Source organism: Catharus ustulatus, chromosome 1, assembly GCF_009819885.2.
Source record: "Catharus ustulatus isolate bCatUst1 chromosome 1, bCatUst1.pri.v2, whole genome shotgun sequence".
Lineage (NCBI taxonomy): Eukaryota > Metazoa > Chordata > Aves > Passeriformes > Turdidae > Catharus > Catharus ustulatus.
The window spans coordinates 97,518,161-97,533,030 of record NC_046221.1 but is presented as its reverse complement, the minus strand read 5'-3'; the positions used below and the strand labels follow the sequence as shown (position 1 = coordinate 97,533,030).

Here is a 14,870-nt window from a genome sequence, read left to right as displayed (position 1 = left end):
CCAGACTACAGTAATTTCACGACTATAAGGCACACCAGATTATAAGGCGCACCTCTGGGAGTCGGTAAATTTCGCAACTTTGTACATTATATAAGGCACACCAGACTATAAGGCGCACTTTTTTTTTTTTTTTGCAGCGAAGATCCATGCCACACGCAACAAGGTAATGAATTAGTAACGGAATCCTGCAATCGTGGAGTTTACTGGCAGGTGCTCAATTTGCAAACATTTTTCACAGATTGGTGTAGCCTTTAAATGCAGCACCAAGTGCACTCCCCACGCACGGGCCCTGGCACTCCCGCCCTCCCCTGGCTGGTGAGGTGGGGCTTGGGGCTGCCACAGCTCACACCTCGGGGTTGCTGCAGTTCAGGGCGGCTCAGGGCTGCCTGCGGCTCGGGGTGGCATGAGGCTGCCCGCTTCCTCCCTTCCCACGCGGCTCCTGCTGGCCAGGGGCTGCCTGCGGCTGCCTGGTCCCACCCACCCCGCATGGCTCCTGCCGGCTGTGGCTGCCCGCTCCCGTCCCCCCTCGAGGCTCAGCTCACGGCTTGCACTTCCGGGTTGGCAAATTTCGCAACTTTGTACATTTTATAAGGCGCACCGGACTATAAGGTGCACTTCCAGGTTCAGACCAAAATTTTAGTCAAAAGGGTGCGCCTTATAGTCGTGAAATTGCTGTACTTTGTTTAGTTCTATAGCAGTAAAAGAAAAAAGAAATGCAGAAATGCTATGTATCCTAAAAAGCAAAATCAGTGTCTCAAATATTCTGATCCTAAAAACATCTACAATAATTTTATGTTGACATGGACATGAAAAGTCTTCACCAAGTAAAAGAGAAATAAATTATACTCTTACTGTTTCACTACCATTAGCCACTCCTATTTTTGATTTTTTAACCATGTGGTGAGGGATACAGCTAAGTGTTTGAGAGGAGGGAAAAGAACCACAGAAATCTGCAGAGGGAGTCGAGATCCACTGAAAGTATCAGAGTACTGTGGTGGTGCACAGCTGACTGCACTAGGCTGCCGGATGGACGGAGATCAAAGTGATTCCATTCCTTTCCTCATAGCAGCTTTATGTGCTGTGGCAACAGTAAATCAAACACCACCAGTGAAACAGCTGAATTTACATTCTTTAAATACAAGCAGGAAAAAAGAATCCACAACAGCTCTTCCTAATTTCTCTGGATCTTGTCTGCAGAGGATCTCTCCCTCTGACCTGTGGGGCTGTGTTTCCATGAAGAATAGTGCAGGTGAGACCTGCAAGCTGCCTTCCGTCTACAGCATGCTGTGTATTTTCCAGAGATTAATACCTATCAAACAAAATTCCTGCTACAGAAATTCTATCACCACTCTTGTCAAGTTACAGCAGAGGTCATCTGCTTTTATCTTTACAAATGCACACCTTGTTTGATTTCTCCTTCTTTCCAGGTGCCACATTCCTATGCCTACATTTGCCATTTTAAAGCGTCCTTTAGTGTCAGGTTTCACTTTTCCATGCTAATAAATGATCCCTTATGGTTTGAATAAGTTAAACACATGGCACTGCTTTCATTCATGGTATTTCCACTTCTTTTTTCTGTTCTTATGACCCTTGATGCCCTTTGCCAGCAAGCTGACACCTTCTGGAGTTACAGAAGAGCTGTAAGCTGTAAGAGCTGGACTTATTGTTACAGAAAAGTTGTTATCAAAGCCAAATACCATTCATAACATTCTTCATTTTAAGCATCCAACAATCATATTACTTTTTGACCATTTTTCTGCACTGAAAACCATATTTATTATCCACTTTATTCCCCAATGAATACTTTTCAGGGTCAACAGTCTGTAGGAGAGATGTTTTCCTGACATCAAGGAAAAATTACCTAGGTCCTGGACTTGCTGCAGATAACTGTGCTCAGACATTCAAATCCTTTCTGCTTATGCATCCATCCTGCTACCTCAGTGACCTGTTCTCTGTCAACCACACCAAAGCAGTGCTGACTGATTTGCTCCCAGGCCACCAGTGGAAGGGGTCATGAGGCCAAGAACAGTCTCTAGAAACACACTCATTTTCTACCAACTCCTTAACATTTCATGATCTATTGATTTGCAGTACTTTTTCATGTTAGATGTGCAATGTGTGGATGCTGTGCTCTCTAGTTACTTGGGCAAGATTAAAGATGGCATTTCACTGAGAAAGGTTATGGCTCTGTGGTGGCACACTTAAATAAAATGTTCTGTTGTAAAAATACCTTTCTTGGAAAAATCAGTTTAAAAAATGGTAATTTTCTCAATAAAGGTTTTCCATGAACTCATAGTGACTGGCATTAATATTTTCTCCCTCACTTAATTCTGTACCCAGTTTTTTTTCCACCTTCTATTTCACTGCTGTGCTTCTCATAGGTGCCAGAACAAGAGGCTGTTTCCCCCCAGTCATCACATTTATCTTTTCTGAAAATATTTGTATATTATTTATCATTATTCTATTGAAGAAAAAGAGACACAAAGTCATCAACAGCCTAGAGAATTCTCTACCACCCATTTTTAAAGCTTTAAGATGCAAACCTGGCAAACCTGCTGGTTACAAAATACTTCTTCAACATTTGGTGCTTAATATCCTTCTATGGTACCACTAGCATGGAAAATATTTCATCATATCCCATTTATACTATCTGACTTGACTACAAATGCAACCAAAATGCTTTACTGAGCACTTCTACTGCACTATTAGCATTTCAATTTTGCAATGGAGCAAAAGAAGTAACATACACACAAGCACATGCAACATACATACTCTCCCTCTTGAGCTCTAGTTCTGCTTCCTGTGAATATCCTCCCAACACCTTTTTATTTTCAGAATAATAGCCCACAACTTCTTGTTCATTATTTCTATACACTATTTGATGTAAAATTCTCTCTATCTGCTTTCCTTCTCCTCCCCACTTCCTAAATTTGCTTTCTCTACCTTTTAAAGTTAGGGTTTTTTTTTTTTAAAAAGTGTCACTTTTCGGTTTTTTGGTCAGAACTTGTTGGACTTCATGTATATTGGTCACCTACAATATTCAGAAGCATCTTTCACTACTAGCTGTATTGTTTGAGTGGTAACAGTGTCAGACACTGCATATAATATAGACTGATGTCCTGTTGTGGTTTAGGAATGGTACTCCCCATTCAGTGTCCCCAGCAAGAATCGCCAAATCATGTGCTGCTCTCTGGCTCTGCTCTCCCCTCCCCTTTGTCCCTATGGTGGAAAGGAGTGGCAAACTGGAGGCACAAAAAGTAAAATTCATAGGTTGGGGCAAGAAAAATTTACTGGAGACAATGAGATAAGAAAACTAATAGTAACAGCAAATGTTAATAAAAGTGCACAGAGGAGAGAGTGACTCACATGCTAAAATGCACACTGCAGCACCCATCCTGACTGCAGCCATGCAGAAAAGAGCCATTCCTTCCGGAAAAAACTCCCCTTCCCCTGCCCCCAGCAATGATGCAAGATGGTACAGAATAATTTCTGGGTCCTGGTCATGCCCCCTCCTGCCTACTGCAGAAATGAACGTTGTCCTGACTGGAACCAAGAAAAGTCTTTCAAGAAAACACAATACAATACCCCACAATACAATTTCCCACCAATACAGAGTAGATGAATATTGTTTTTCAACCAGAACTCATAGCAGACCTGTACACGTGTATCCTGTTAAAATATGTTAACCCATTAATATTTCTCTGGTGTAAACATCTTCAAATAGGCAACATATCCCTTGACATATTGTCTCTCCCTTCTCCTTTCTCCCCCACATTTGATTGTTCCTCCATAGGTTGTAGGCATTAATTTTAATATTCCAATCAATCGGATCTTCCCAGTAGGTTTCAGTAGTAACAATTAGGTCAAAATATGCTCCCAAATGAGCAGTTCAGGCTCCTCTTGTTTATTATTCAAGCTTCTAATATTGATATATAGATTAATACAGAATTTCTTCTTCTTGCTTTTGTTGGTATCTCAATTAATTCTTTTCTTGACATATTAATTTGATGTTGAGTGAAAGCTGATTTTGCCTCTCTTTTCAGCTTCCCTACATGTTTCAGGTCAGCACCTTATTAATGCTGTCCTTCAGAAGAAACAAGGCACAAAGATAGGATCAGTGACTCCCAGTTGTCTCTCTGAGCTGTGCTCCCTAACACTTCTCCTTGAGTCATTATTCCTCTGCAGAAGACGGCCAGCTGTATCATAGGAGCTGCAGGGTAGGAGCCTGCCAATGGACAGCAGCTCCAGAGGAATTGGGCAGCAGTAAATTGCTTCCCTCAGCAACTCATTTGTGTGCTCCTACAATGGTAATGTGGCTGGGTTTCTGCTGAGGGCTTTCAATCAGGCTGAAAGCAAGAGCATCCATCTGTGTCAAGGTGAAGTTTGGTCTGCCCTAAGGCATAGCTTGGAAAGGGAGCTGTGCTGTATATTTGTATCTATCACTGCTCCCAGTGAAGGGCGGGGAGCTGCAACTCCTCAGTAGCCATGTATACATAGAATTCCTTGATAGAATGTCCAGGAAGGCCCCTGTGAAAAGCAATTCCTAACTGGTTTGGGATTATAATGATTTTTATGGGATCAACTAATCTCAAAAAGATTTCTGACTGTAATTCCTTCAGTACAACTAGCACTGGAAATTCTTCTCAAAATACCACAGTCCACAGAATTACACATAAGGGACTGCAATTCACTCCAGAGCTTAGTGACTTATCCTACATTCCATTAACTTTTAGGGCAACTTTAATGACGCACTTAGTTAAAAAGGAGATTGTTTGCATAATTCAAAACAAAGCTGCAAACCTTCTCTTTTTGTCTGTAAGTATATATTTAAAGCAAGTGGAACACTACCCTTAATTCTCCCAAAATTCTGGCAAGTGATGTCTTGAATTCTCTTGACCATGCTGCTGGATCGTATGCACAAGGAATATTTGGCAGTGTGGAAGGTCCTGCTCTCTTATACAAACATCCAGCTGGCTTAGAAGCAAAGCCTGGATTGGTACAGCAGAGAGTTATACATGGCTGAAAGATCCTTTCCATGTGCAGTGTGGAGCACACACTTCTGCTTCAAGCACAATTCAGTAAATTCAGCCTTTGGGACTGGACTTTGCAAGAATGGGCATTACAGGTTTAGCCAGAGGATGCCAGGTCTGCTTATGGCTGAGGTGCCTGGAGGAGGGAGTTTGAGGATTGGTTCCCTAATCACAACTGAGCCAAGCTGATTGGGTTGCCCAGTGCATATGACAATGACAAAGTGCACACCTACAAGCAAAGGATGTGAGGACTGTAAGACTCCCTACCACCACTACCCTCACAAGGTGTCAGGGATTTCACATCCCTGAGAACTGGAACTTCTGGCTCGCTTCTGTGCATATGACACTGTGGATAACAGTAGGAAAAGCTGGCATATTGCAAGGCTGGATAAGCTTTCACACTGCAGGAACCTCCACTTAGAGAACTCAAGTCCCCATTCACTCCAGTGCCCTGCTTCAAATGCAGCTAACTCCCTTTTCTGCAAAGGAAGACACAATAGCTTCAGAGTAAGCACCAGGGAAAATAAGCATGACTAGAAGATGGTAGAAAAGGACATGAAAGTCAGCAGATGCCAAGGGAGGTGTCCCACAATTTCATGAACACACTGGATGTCTTTCTGCAGGTCCAGTGAAGAGTATGTGAGACAAATCTGTCCTTGTTTGCTGCATATCCTGTGCAAGAAGGAAAAGGAGTCTGTCTTTATGTGCCTCTGGCTCCAGCATCTTTCCAAGCATGCTCCAGCATCCCTGAAAAACCTACTTAGAATAAGTCTCCATCAACAGAGTGCCTGAACATTTAGGGCCTTTGTCTCTGCCTCTATGAACCTTTGCTGTAAAAACAGCAATTCTCGCTTGTTTTATTTCAGTGTTAATTTTATCTGCATCCAGTAGGATCTTGACAGCAATAAATAGGGCTATTTGGAGCTAAAGTGATACTCAGTGACAAGCCACGTGATGGAATCTGCACTTGAATCTTTCTAAGTCACACCATTATAAGAATAGCTAAAAGACGTGATGCTACCTCCTATCCAGGGTGCTAATCACTATCAAGTTTCTGCAAGTCATATTAAAATACATTAAAACAAATCAGTGGCACTAGTAGAAATTAAAATAGAAAATATTCAAGGCTCTGAATTGTGTGTGTTTATTCCACCCTGACTGTGTGACAATTACTGGATAAGTGTTGTCCCCAGTGAGGGGAAGGAACAGATGGCAGCCTGCTAAAAAGCACATACTGTATATCAATTTATTAATTACTAAATGCAATCTGCTAGACGTTCATCACAGGATACTTCAGCTATTAAATTTCAGAGGGATTAGAAATTCAAAACAAATTATTTTAATAATAATTAACTTAGCTATATGTATTGCAAGCATGTTATTTCCTTAGCTTAAAAGCCTGAAATGATTGGGTGCCATCTGTCTAACTACCATTACAACTTTTTTAATATCAAAAGGGCATTTTGCTCAGGTACACAGACAAACGCTAAACAAAATGAATTAAAAATTAATGTTATGGGTATAGTAGGACACTTAGAAATCTCACCCTTGTTGGCTGATTACTAGAGCAGAGAACCTGCCTCTTTTAGGACAGTGATTTTCTGTGAGGCTGTCTTGAAAAGCCTTTACCATTTGTTAGCTCTTTCATGGTGTATGTAACTAATACTGATGGTTTTCAACACATCCTTGCAAAGGCCTTACCATACCACAAAGTCAACACTGCAGCTGTGAGCTGGTAATCTACTTTTTTACATGCATGTGATGGCCTCAGAATAATTTTTCTTGCCCCAATCTACAAGTTGTGGAAATACATCCAGCAATTCAAATAGTGTTCCAATTTACAACTGGCAGAGATGAACACAAATCTGAGCCTCTACCTTCTCCTTCTCCAGTTCAGTCTCAAAGTCTAACAAAATATTGATTTAGCAAAGGGCCTAATTTTATGACTGTATTCTTCAGAACAGGGAAATTGCAGAATGATTCATATGAGAATACAAAGAGAAACCCACATCTTGCATGCAAATTTAAAGGATGCCACCATCTTCAGCCATGACCCCAGCTAGGTGACTCTTTAAAGGCTCAGTCTCTGCTCCCTGACGTTGCCTTCTGTAGGGGTGAAACTTAATGGTAGAGTATGGAGATTTTTGAAATTTCTCTCATTTCTGAACTAACAACCATATACTCTTATTAGAAGTGGTGCAGGATATCCATTGCCACAAGTGACCACCTGCTTGGTTTCATGACTACAACTTTTATTATGCTAATTGAAGTTTCAGACTTCTGAAATTAGAAAAATGGGTCATTTTATTACAACTCAATGCTAACAGAGCATAGAAAATGGGAATAGCTCATTCAGAATGTCAGAGGCCAACTATACTATTGTGTCATCTTTAAAAATTATAGTACTTCATCTCATTTAGGCTGAAAAAATTCTCCCACTCTTCATTCTTTTCCTAAAATCTAGAATATCTGTGTAACAGTAAAGATGATTTGTGGAGAACCTCAACCAGCAGTTCCTTAGTCTCTAGGAGTTTTTTCTTGTAGCACGTTATAGCTACTAAGGCAAGATATTGTCTGAAACGATCTTTGAGGAAAAGGACTTTTGTGGATTTTTCCCTTTTTTCTAAATCTACTTTTCTTTTTTGCTTTTTTTTTTTTTTAAACATAGAAATGAACGCATTAACATCACACAGTTTGGGAGTAGGAGGAAGAATCTGCGTGAAGTCAATTTCAGAATCATTAATGAGATTGTTCTGCAATGAAATGCAGAAAATGAAAAACAGTGTGAATCAGTAGCACAAATCTTAGCTAAACAAGAGACCAACAGCTAATTTCAGCAGTGGAGACTGTCTCAGGCAGAGCTATAGCAACTGAAGAGCACAACTCGGATGCTTTCCCAGTACAGTAATTTCACAACCATAAGGCGCACTGGACTATAAGGTGCACCCTCCGGGAGTCAGCAAAATTCGCAACATTGTAGATCATATAAGGCGCACCGGACTATAAGGCGCACTTTTTTTTGCAGCGAGGCTCCGCCCCCGGCTCCCCCCACGCGCTTGCTGGCCTAGGCCCTGCCTCAACCCGGCAGCCATGGGTCCCCGGGCCCGCCTGTACCCGGCGGGGCTGGGCTATGCCCGCCGCCGCTCCGTGCAGCGTCCCCAGGGCCCCGCTGCTCCGGGAGTTCCCTGGTGCTCCGGGCGTCACGCGCTCCCCTGGCGCACCGGGAACCCCGCACTGCCGGTGTGCTCCGGGAGTCCCCTGGCGCTCTGGGTGACCCGATGCCAGCAGGCTTGCCCCGTGTTGCCGCTGCCCCGATTCTGGCTGCTTGCCCCCTCCCCGCGTGGCAGCCGCTCCGATTCCAGCGGCTTTCCCCCTCCCCATGCGGGGGGCACCCCAATGCCAGCAGAGCCCGCCCCGCGGGGCCACTACCCCGATGCCGGAGGGCCCGCCCCACGCGGGGGATGCCCCGATTCCGGTGGCTTTCCCCCTGCCTGTGCGGGGGCGTGCCCTGATGCCGGCAGGCTCGCACTTCCGGGGTGGCAAATGTCGCAAATTTGTACATCAGATAAGGCACACCGGACTATAAGGCGCACTTCCAGGTTCGAGGGAAAATTTTAGTCAAAAGGGTGCGCCTTATAGTCGTGAAATTACTGTGCTTTCTTTCAAAGTTAAAAATCCACCAGCAAACAGTGCATCTGCGCAGCACTTGCAATGCCTCCTGAATGCACACAGGCAGCTGAGCTCATCCATTCCATGTGTGCAAGCATCACTGGTGCATACACAATCACATTAATTGCATGTTTGAGAAACATAGCAAACACTGATTCTGTGATTATCAGCTGGAAATGCAGATCCTAGGAAGAAAACACAAGTCTCTAAGCTAGTATGTTTGCTTGCTTGCTGTCTCTCTCTCACTTATCCTTGAATTTTTAGGGAACTGAAGCTCCCTTGTGCTTCTGAGCAGCAGCTGTACCTAATCCATTGGGCACAGAGGTTTCCCAGGGAATTAGGTTCCCATTTAAGCATCCTTATCCAGGGGTATGAGATTAAAGATTCCAGCATGGGTGATAATTTTATCTCAGTTTATCCCGACTTCCTCCAAAAGAAAATGGGGAAGGCTGGGCCAGGGTGCAGCTCTGCAGCAGAAGTCCATAGCTGAAATAACCAGAGAGGCAGAACTGTGGAGGGCACTATGGAGCACTTTTAACCTGCAGCTCACCCTCTGCCTGGGTTCCTATCCTTTCTTCTTGTCTGGATTCCAAACAATGCATCTCCATCCTCAATAGGTCCAACACTCTTCTAGAAGTCTGGTTTTGCTTCTAAATTCCCTTAACTTCTAGCAAGACTTTTCAGATTAAAATGTTTTCACATAACACTTTTATAGCTACTTGAATAATGAAAAAAAAAACCTAAATTCTAGTTACAAAAATATCCTTGAATTTTCAGCTAGAGTAGAGTTCAGTAACCAAAGCAGCAGTGGATTCCATTCTTTGAAGGATTGCTTTCAGACACAGAAAATGACTCAACATGCTGAAGACTAACCAGCTGTCCCACAGAAGTATTACCCAACACCCAGTTCAGTGAGGAAGGTGCACAGGGACAGGAATAACTCATTGTGTCACAAATAGCTTAGATGTATTAAAAGAAAGGAAGAAGAATCAAGTAGGATTTTCAATGTCTCATTTAAATTTCCTTTTCCTTAATGTAAAACTAAGAATTAAACCCAACTGTTTTCATCCTGAACAGAAGGAACATTTCAGTTGGCCCAAAGGGACTCAGAAGAAACCCCAATAAATGAAGGCCTAATGTCACAAAACTGCTGGAAGACAGAGTGGGTACATTGTTCCTTCTTAATTCAATACCCAGGCAGTGCAGAAACTCACCTGGGGCCAAGGGAACCAGATTCAATTCTTTCTGCCTGAAGTGAACTGAATCTCCATATTCCACCTCCCAAGACAATGCACCAACTACTTCTGCAAGGTATCCAGGGACCACCAAACCTTCTAAGCCGGTGGCATTCTATTTTGCATAAATAATTCAAATGCACTGGCATGCTGAGCCCCAGCTAACAAAGCCTTTCCACAGCATGAATACTTCCTCCCCAACTCTTTGTCCCAAGCTCAATGAACATTTCAAGTGAGAACAAAGAGAACAGCAGTGACAAAGGGAAACCCACTAGGTCTCTCTTGCCCCCACAGGTGGATTTGGGTTCAGCCTCCTGCCCCAAATCAAGCCATCAGTATATTTGAACATTGCCCTTTCACCTCTTCATTGGGCGGCCAACAAAACATAGCATGTTCTAGCCTGTGTTTTTTCAAACTGCTCGTAAAGTTACCCAAAGAATCCTGACATCTATCAGTCGGCTGCCAATCTCCTCCAGATCAACACAGTAACATTTACAAGGGACTTTTACCAGGATTTTTGTATGCAGTTAGAAAATCCCAAACCCAACTAATCTCAGCAGCATTCCAACTTTCCTAAAACTGCTCTAAAAATAAAAGTGGAACATGGACTAAATTACTGTCATCTGTCTCCTACAAGAACTGCATAGCATTACCAAGGCCAGAAAGGTTGGCTTGCAGGGAGCAGTTGCAGTGGAATCACAGGCTGGCTAACAAAGGGGGAAGGAGAAGCAAACAGAGCTGGGGGAAGAGAATGAAGCATCAGAAAAGTCTCCTGTGGAAGTAGGAAGTGTTTGAGCAGAAAACTGTTCCTTCAGACACTGTCCCAAAAGGAGACAAAGGTGAGAATGGCCCTGTGCTATAGCAGCAGTGCAGGAATTTACTGATAGCAGCTTATTAAAGGGAAGGGAGATGCCCTTCACTTCCATACAGGAAAAAAAGAGTGAGATAGCTCCTGGTTTTTGAAAAGCTAACTGTTACACTTAGCTATGCAGTGATGCCATAGATGTTTTTCCACAAAAACACATTTTCATGTATCTATACGAGATTTACAGCACTTCAAAACTCAGTCGCATCAGTTTGAAATGCAACACTTTCTTAATACTACCAAAGCCTAAAAGCAAAACAGTTTTTCTGTGTTTTTATAGATCTCTGTCTCATGTTTTTCATTCTATATGTATTCTTGTTAGTAGTATCAATGATAGAATTAAGATAATTTTTTTTTTAGTCCTTGGAAGAAGATTAAGATGTGTTGAAAGATGGGAACACTTCTACTACCACCAGGTGTGCTACTTCCCCTCTTTGAATATACGGCTTTGAATGAAAAAATACTTTAGTAAAATACTTTATATAAATACGTATCATAATGCAATTGTTCTATATTTTAGGCAACGAGTTTGACCAAGCATAAGGGAACAACTAGATGTTTTAGACACTAAGAAAATAAATGCAAGGGAAAAAATGGTAAGGAATTTATTGTGAATGGTCATTTTCTGGAGAGAAATACAGGTGAAATAGGGATCTAAATATGGCACTACATTGCTGGTAACAAATGAAAAATTATATAGTTCAAATCTGAAAAAGCAATATTGGTGAAATGCACACTACAATTTATTCCTCTACCAGTACTGTTCTGAAATGGTCCAATAACAATGCAACCTTAAAGCTTATTTTACGTGCCATAATTTTCCCTCAATACTGGTATACAGTAGCCATGTGTGTATATATATATGTGTGTATAATACTGGCACACATTAGTTTAAAAGAAAGACCAAAACCAAAAATAAGTGGAATTTGTTACTCACCTCCTTCTCCTGACCCAGAGCCATTATCTGAAAAAGAAACAGAGGGGGAGAGAAAAAAAAGAGAAAGCAAATGAAAATATTGCTTCGGGAGCAGCTGTTTGATCAGGAACTTGTCACTGTAAAACATTACACAGATGTTACATTTCATGAGCCAGCTGTAAAAACAAACATCTCGCATAAGGTCTGGCATCCTTTAATGTGGTTTGTCCATACTCACTGTGCCTTAGTCTCTCTCTTCCCTGTCAAGATGTTACTCAAGGAACAGCATTATTCAATACTGAAACCAAATATCTTTCTTAACTTCAACTGTTAGAGATTAAAATTTATTAAATCCAAAAGAGATTCAGAGTACAAAGTCTGACTTTTAGAATGTTCATTTTTCCTTATCCGCTGGCCCTGGGAGTGGTACTTCAGGGAGTACATCAACACATAAATCACCTGACTGCAGGAGTACCTCCAGAAGACAACTAGTCCTCCAAGCAGAGTTTATTTAAGTCATCTAATGACAAAATAGCTTCTCTCAGTTGAGTCAATCACTTCGTATAAAGATGTTCTAATGGCATCGTTATTTCATTGACACTTGACTGACTGGATTAGCATCTGATGAGTGACAGCTTTCAAAGGGATCCCATTTGCATTAGCAGTTCAAGTGTCAGCAGGACTTGAGCTTCTTCACCACCCCCGGGCAACTGACTCTACTTCAGTGCACCATGGATCTGTTTAGGGATTTTGCATGTGCATCCTGCTGGGCAGCACTCTGCCCAGGCTCCAGCTAGCACAGCAGTATAAACAAACCCTTAAACACATAAACTGAGCCACAAAACTTCCTGTCTTTCTTGCTCAGAGGAGGAGAGGAGAGAATGGAATGGCAACTGCTGTCAGTGAATTGTTTCCCATTCCCATCAGATTAGCTTCTCTGGAAGCTGAGGATTGGAGCAGAGCATGCATTCTGCTCATCCCACACCTCTCCTTTCATGCCTGCTTTGATGATGGAGAAGGCAGCTGAGTTTATTTGCTAAGAACTGAAAGAAGGAGGCCAGACAGAGAGAGGAGTGGAAATCTTACTTCCACACATGAGGTCGTTGTTCATATCAGAGGAAAAACCAAACCCTCTGTTTGCTCAGTTCCTTCCCCTGCTTTTCTTTAAGGAATTTCTAAGAATAATTCCCTCTAGTGTGTGGATGAAAGTGTGAAATTCCACGTTACTGGGCCACTTTACACATTAAAAATAATCTCCTGTCACATGGAGTATCAGGAATAGAGGTTTGTTTTTCTTTTGCCTTATTTTTCCTTTCTTTTCTCCTATACCACTATTTGGTGTTCTTATAATCTTATGAGCTTATAACCTTATAGAAATTAATGCAAAAACTAGAAGCTTCCTTTTTCCATTGATAGTGACCCACTTTACTGACAAAGCAGGCAATCACATATAAAATGTCATTGTTGAGTCACTGAAAAATATGCCTTATGATGTAGTATTGCTTCATTAAGAAATTTGAAGGAGCATAATTTACTTATATGAGTTAATAGACAGGTTTATTTGTGGTGGTGAAATTGTGTCATAAGCTGTTTTGGGGGAGAGGAAGCACACAAATCTGAGCAAGTTCACCATGTAATGCATATGAAAGACAAAGGGCAAAATATCTCAAAGAAACTTGACTTTTTCCATGTTTTTATTTCCAGCTCTCACTCTCTGGCTGCTTTCCCCTGGGGTGAGAAATGCTGCTCAGCCCCAGTGTGAGGGAAATCCTGTGTGTGTGGGGCAGGGCAGGTAGCACACATGGAAAGCATCCTGTAAATCATGGAGCTGATGCTCAGACCACCCATCCCTGTAGATCATTGGCTTGGGATACAAGAAGTCCACTTGGCAGGACATCACAGCACCATGATAGATTAATTTCTACTTCTCTGGACTTTCAGTTCTCAAAAAGGACTTAAAAAAATTTTAAAAAGTGTCATCCTCTATAACACTGTATCATTTTCAACTTTTCCCTGGGAGCTATGCAAGGACTCTCGTCTCCAGGGTAACCATGCTAAACTAAGCTGGTGTTCCTGCTTCTTTTTTTTCTTTTTCTGAGCCTTGGCTAGATTTTCCCAGGCAGCTGCTGGTTAAAAGAGTAGCATTTTTTTCCAGCTTACTTGGACAAGCAGCCCTGCTCTTTTCAGGCCCTTAATGAATTCAGGGTTTTCAACAGTTGCCTCCATGCACCAAGATCTGTCAAGAAAGATGCTCAAAGAGGTGAGGATGCTGGGCACAAACAATTCTCCCAGCCACTGGTCAGTAATTAGAAGAGGAGTGATTGATCTCTATCTTTACTTAAATGACCCTTTTCCAAATACGTGGCTTTTCCTTCAAGGTGTTCAAGGCCAGGCTGGATGGAGCTCTGAGCAACCTGTGGGAGATATCTCTACCCAAAGCTGTGAGATGGGAACTGGATTATCTTTAAAGTCCCTTCCAAGTGAAATTCTATGAAAATATGCTAATACACAAATAAACAGGCTTCTGCTGTGAGCTGCTTTTATCCATAAGGAGTTTCTGGATAAAATACACAAAGAAGGACTTGGATCAGACACAGCATGTGACTGCTGTAAGCACTCAGCTACAGACAGAATCTCCTTTTTTGTTCTTGCTGAACAGGAGCCATTTCTGTACTGTGGGTCTGCTTTGGTGCAGAGGCAGAAAAACTCCCCAAAAAGAAAAATGCTTGCAGCCTCTGTTATTCAGGAAGGACAGCTTTTAAGTCAAAGCAGCATGAAAATTGAACCCATCTCTTCCCCATCTAGGGCAAACTGCTAAGTCCAAACAGGAAGGAAAATAGGAGGGACAAATTTTAAGCAAATGGACCCTTCCATAAGCCAGTCCTAAGAGAATAATTCCTATGGTTTTTTTTTCTAGTTCTGCAAATAGCTTTACTCTCCTTTTTTCTTTTTTTTCTTTTTTTTTTTTTGACTTAGATATCCCAAACGAAAGCAATGGACTGTGGCTTCCAAATGTATAAAACAACTGTGAAATGTATATTAAATAAATATATAATGTATATCCAAATAAATAAGAAACATTGAGAAACTGCAAGTATAATCAAGTACTACATCACTGTGTGGTTACATTTTCATGTGCGTATAATATAAATCGG

General features: G+C 41.9%; 1 protein-coding gene across 2 annotated transcripts in view; it reads right to left on the bottom strand.

Annotated features, from left to right (window-relative positions):
* Positions 1 to 14,870, bottom strand: part of TMEFF1 (transmembrane protein with EGF like and two follistatin like domains 1) — a 117,293-nt gene that overhangs the window by 26,252 nt on the left and 76,171 nt on the right. For both annotated transcript variants that reach the window (XM_033062812.1, XM_033062820.2), the window contains exon 4: positions 11,737 to 11,763. In XM_033062812.1, coding sequence (XP_032918703.1) covers positions 11,737 to 11,763 — 27 coding nt within the window. The remainder of the gene's footprint in view (positions 1 to 11,736; positions 11,764 to 14,870) is intronic.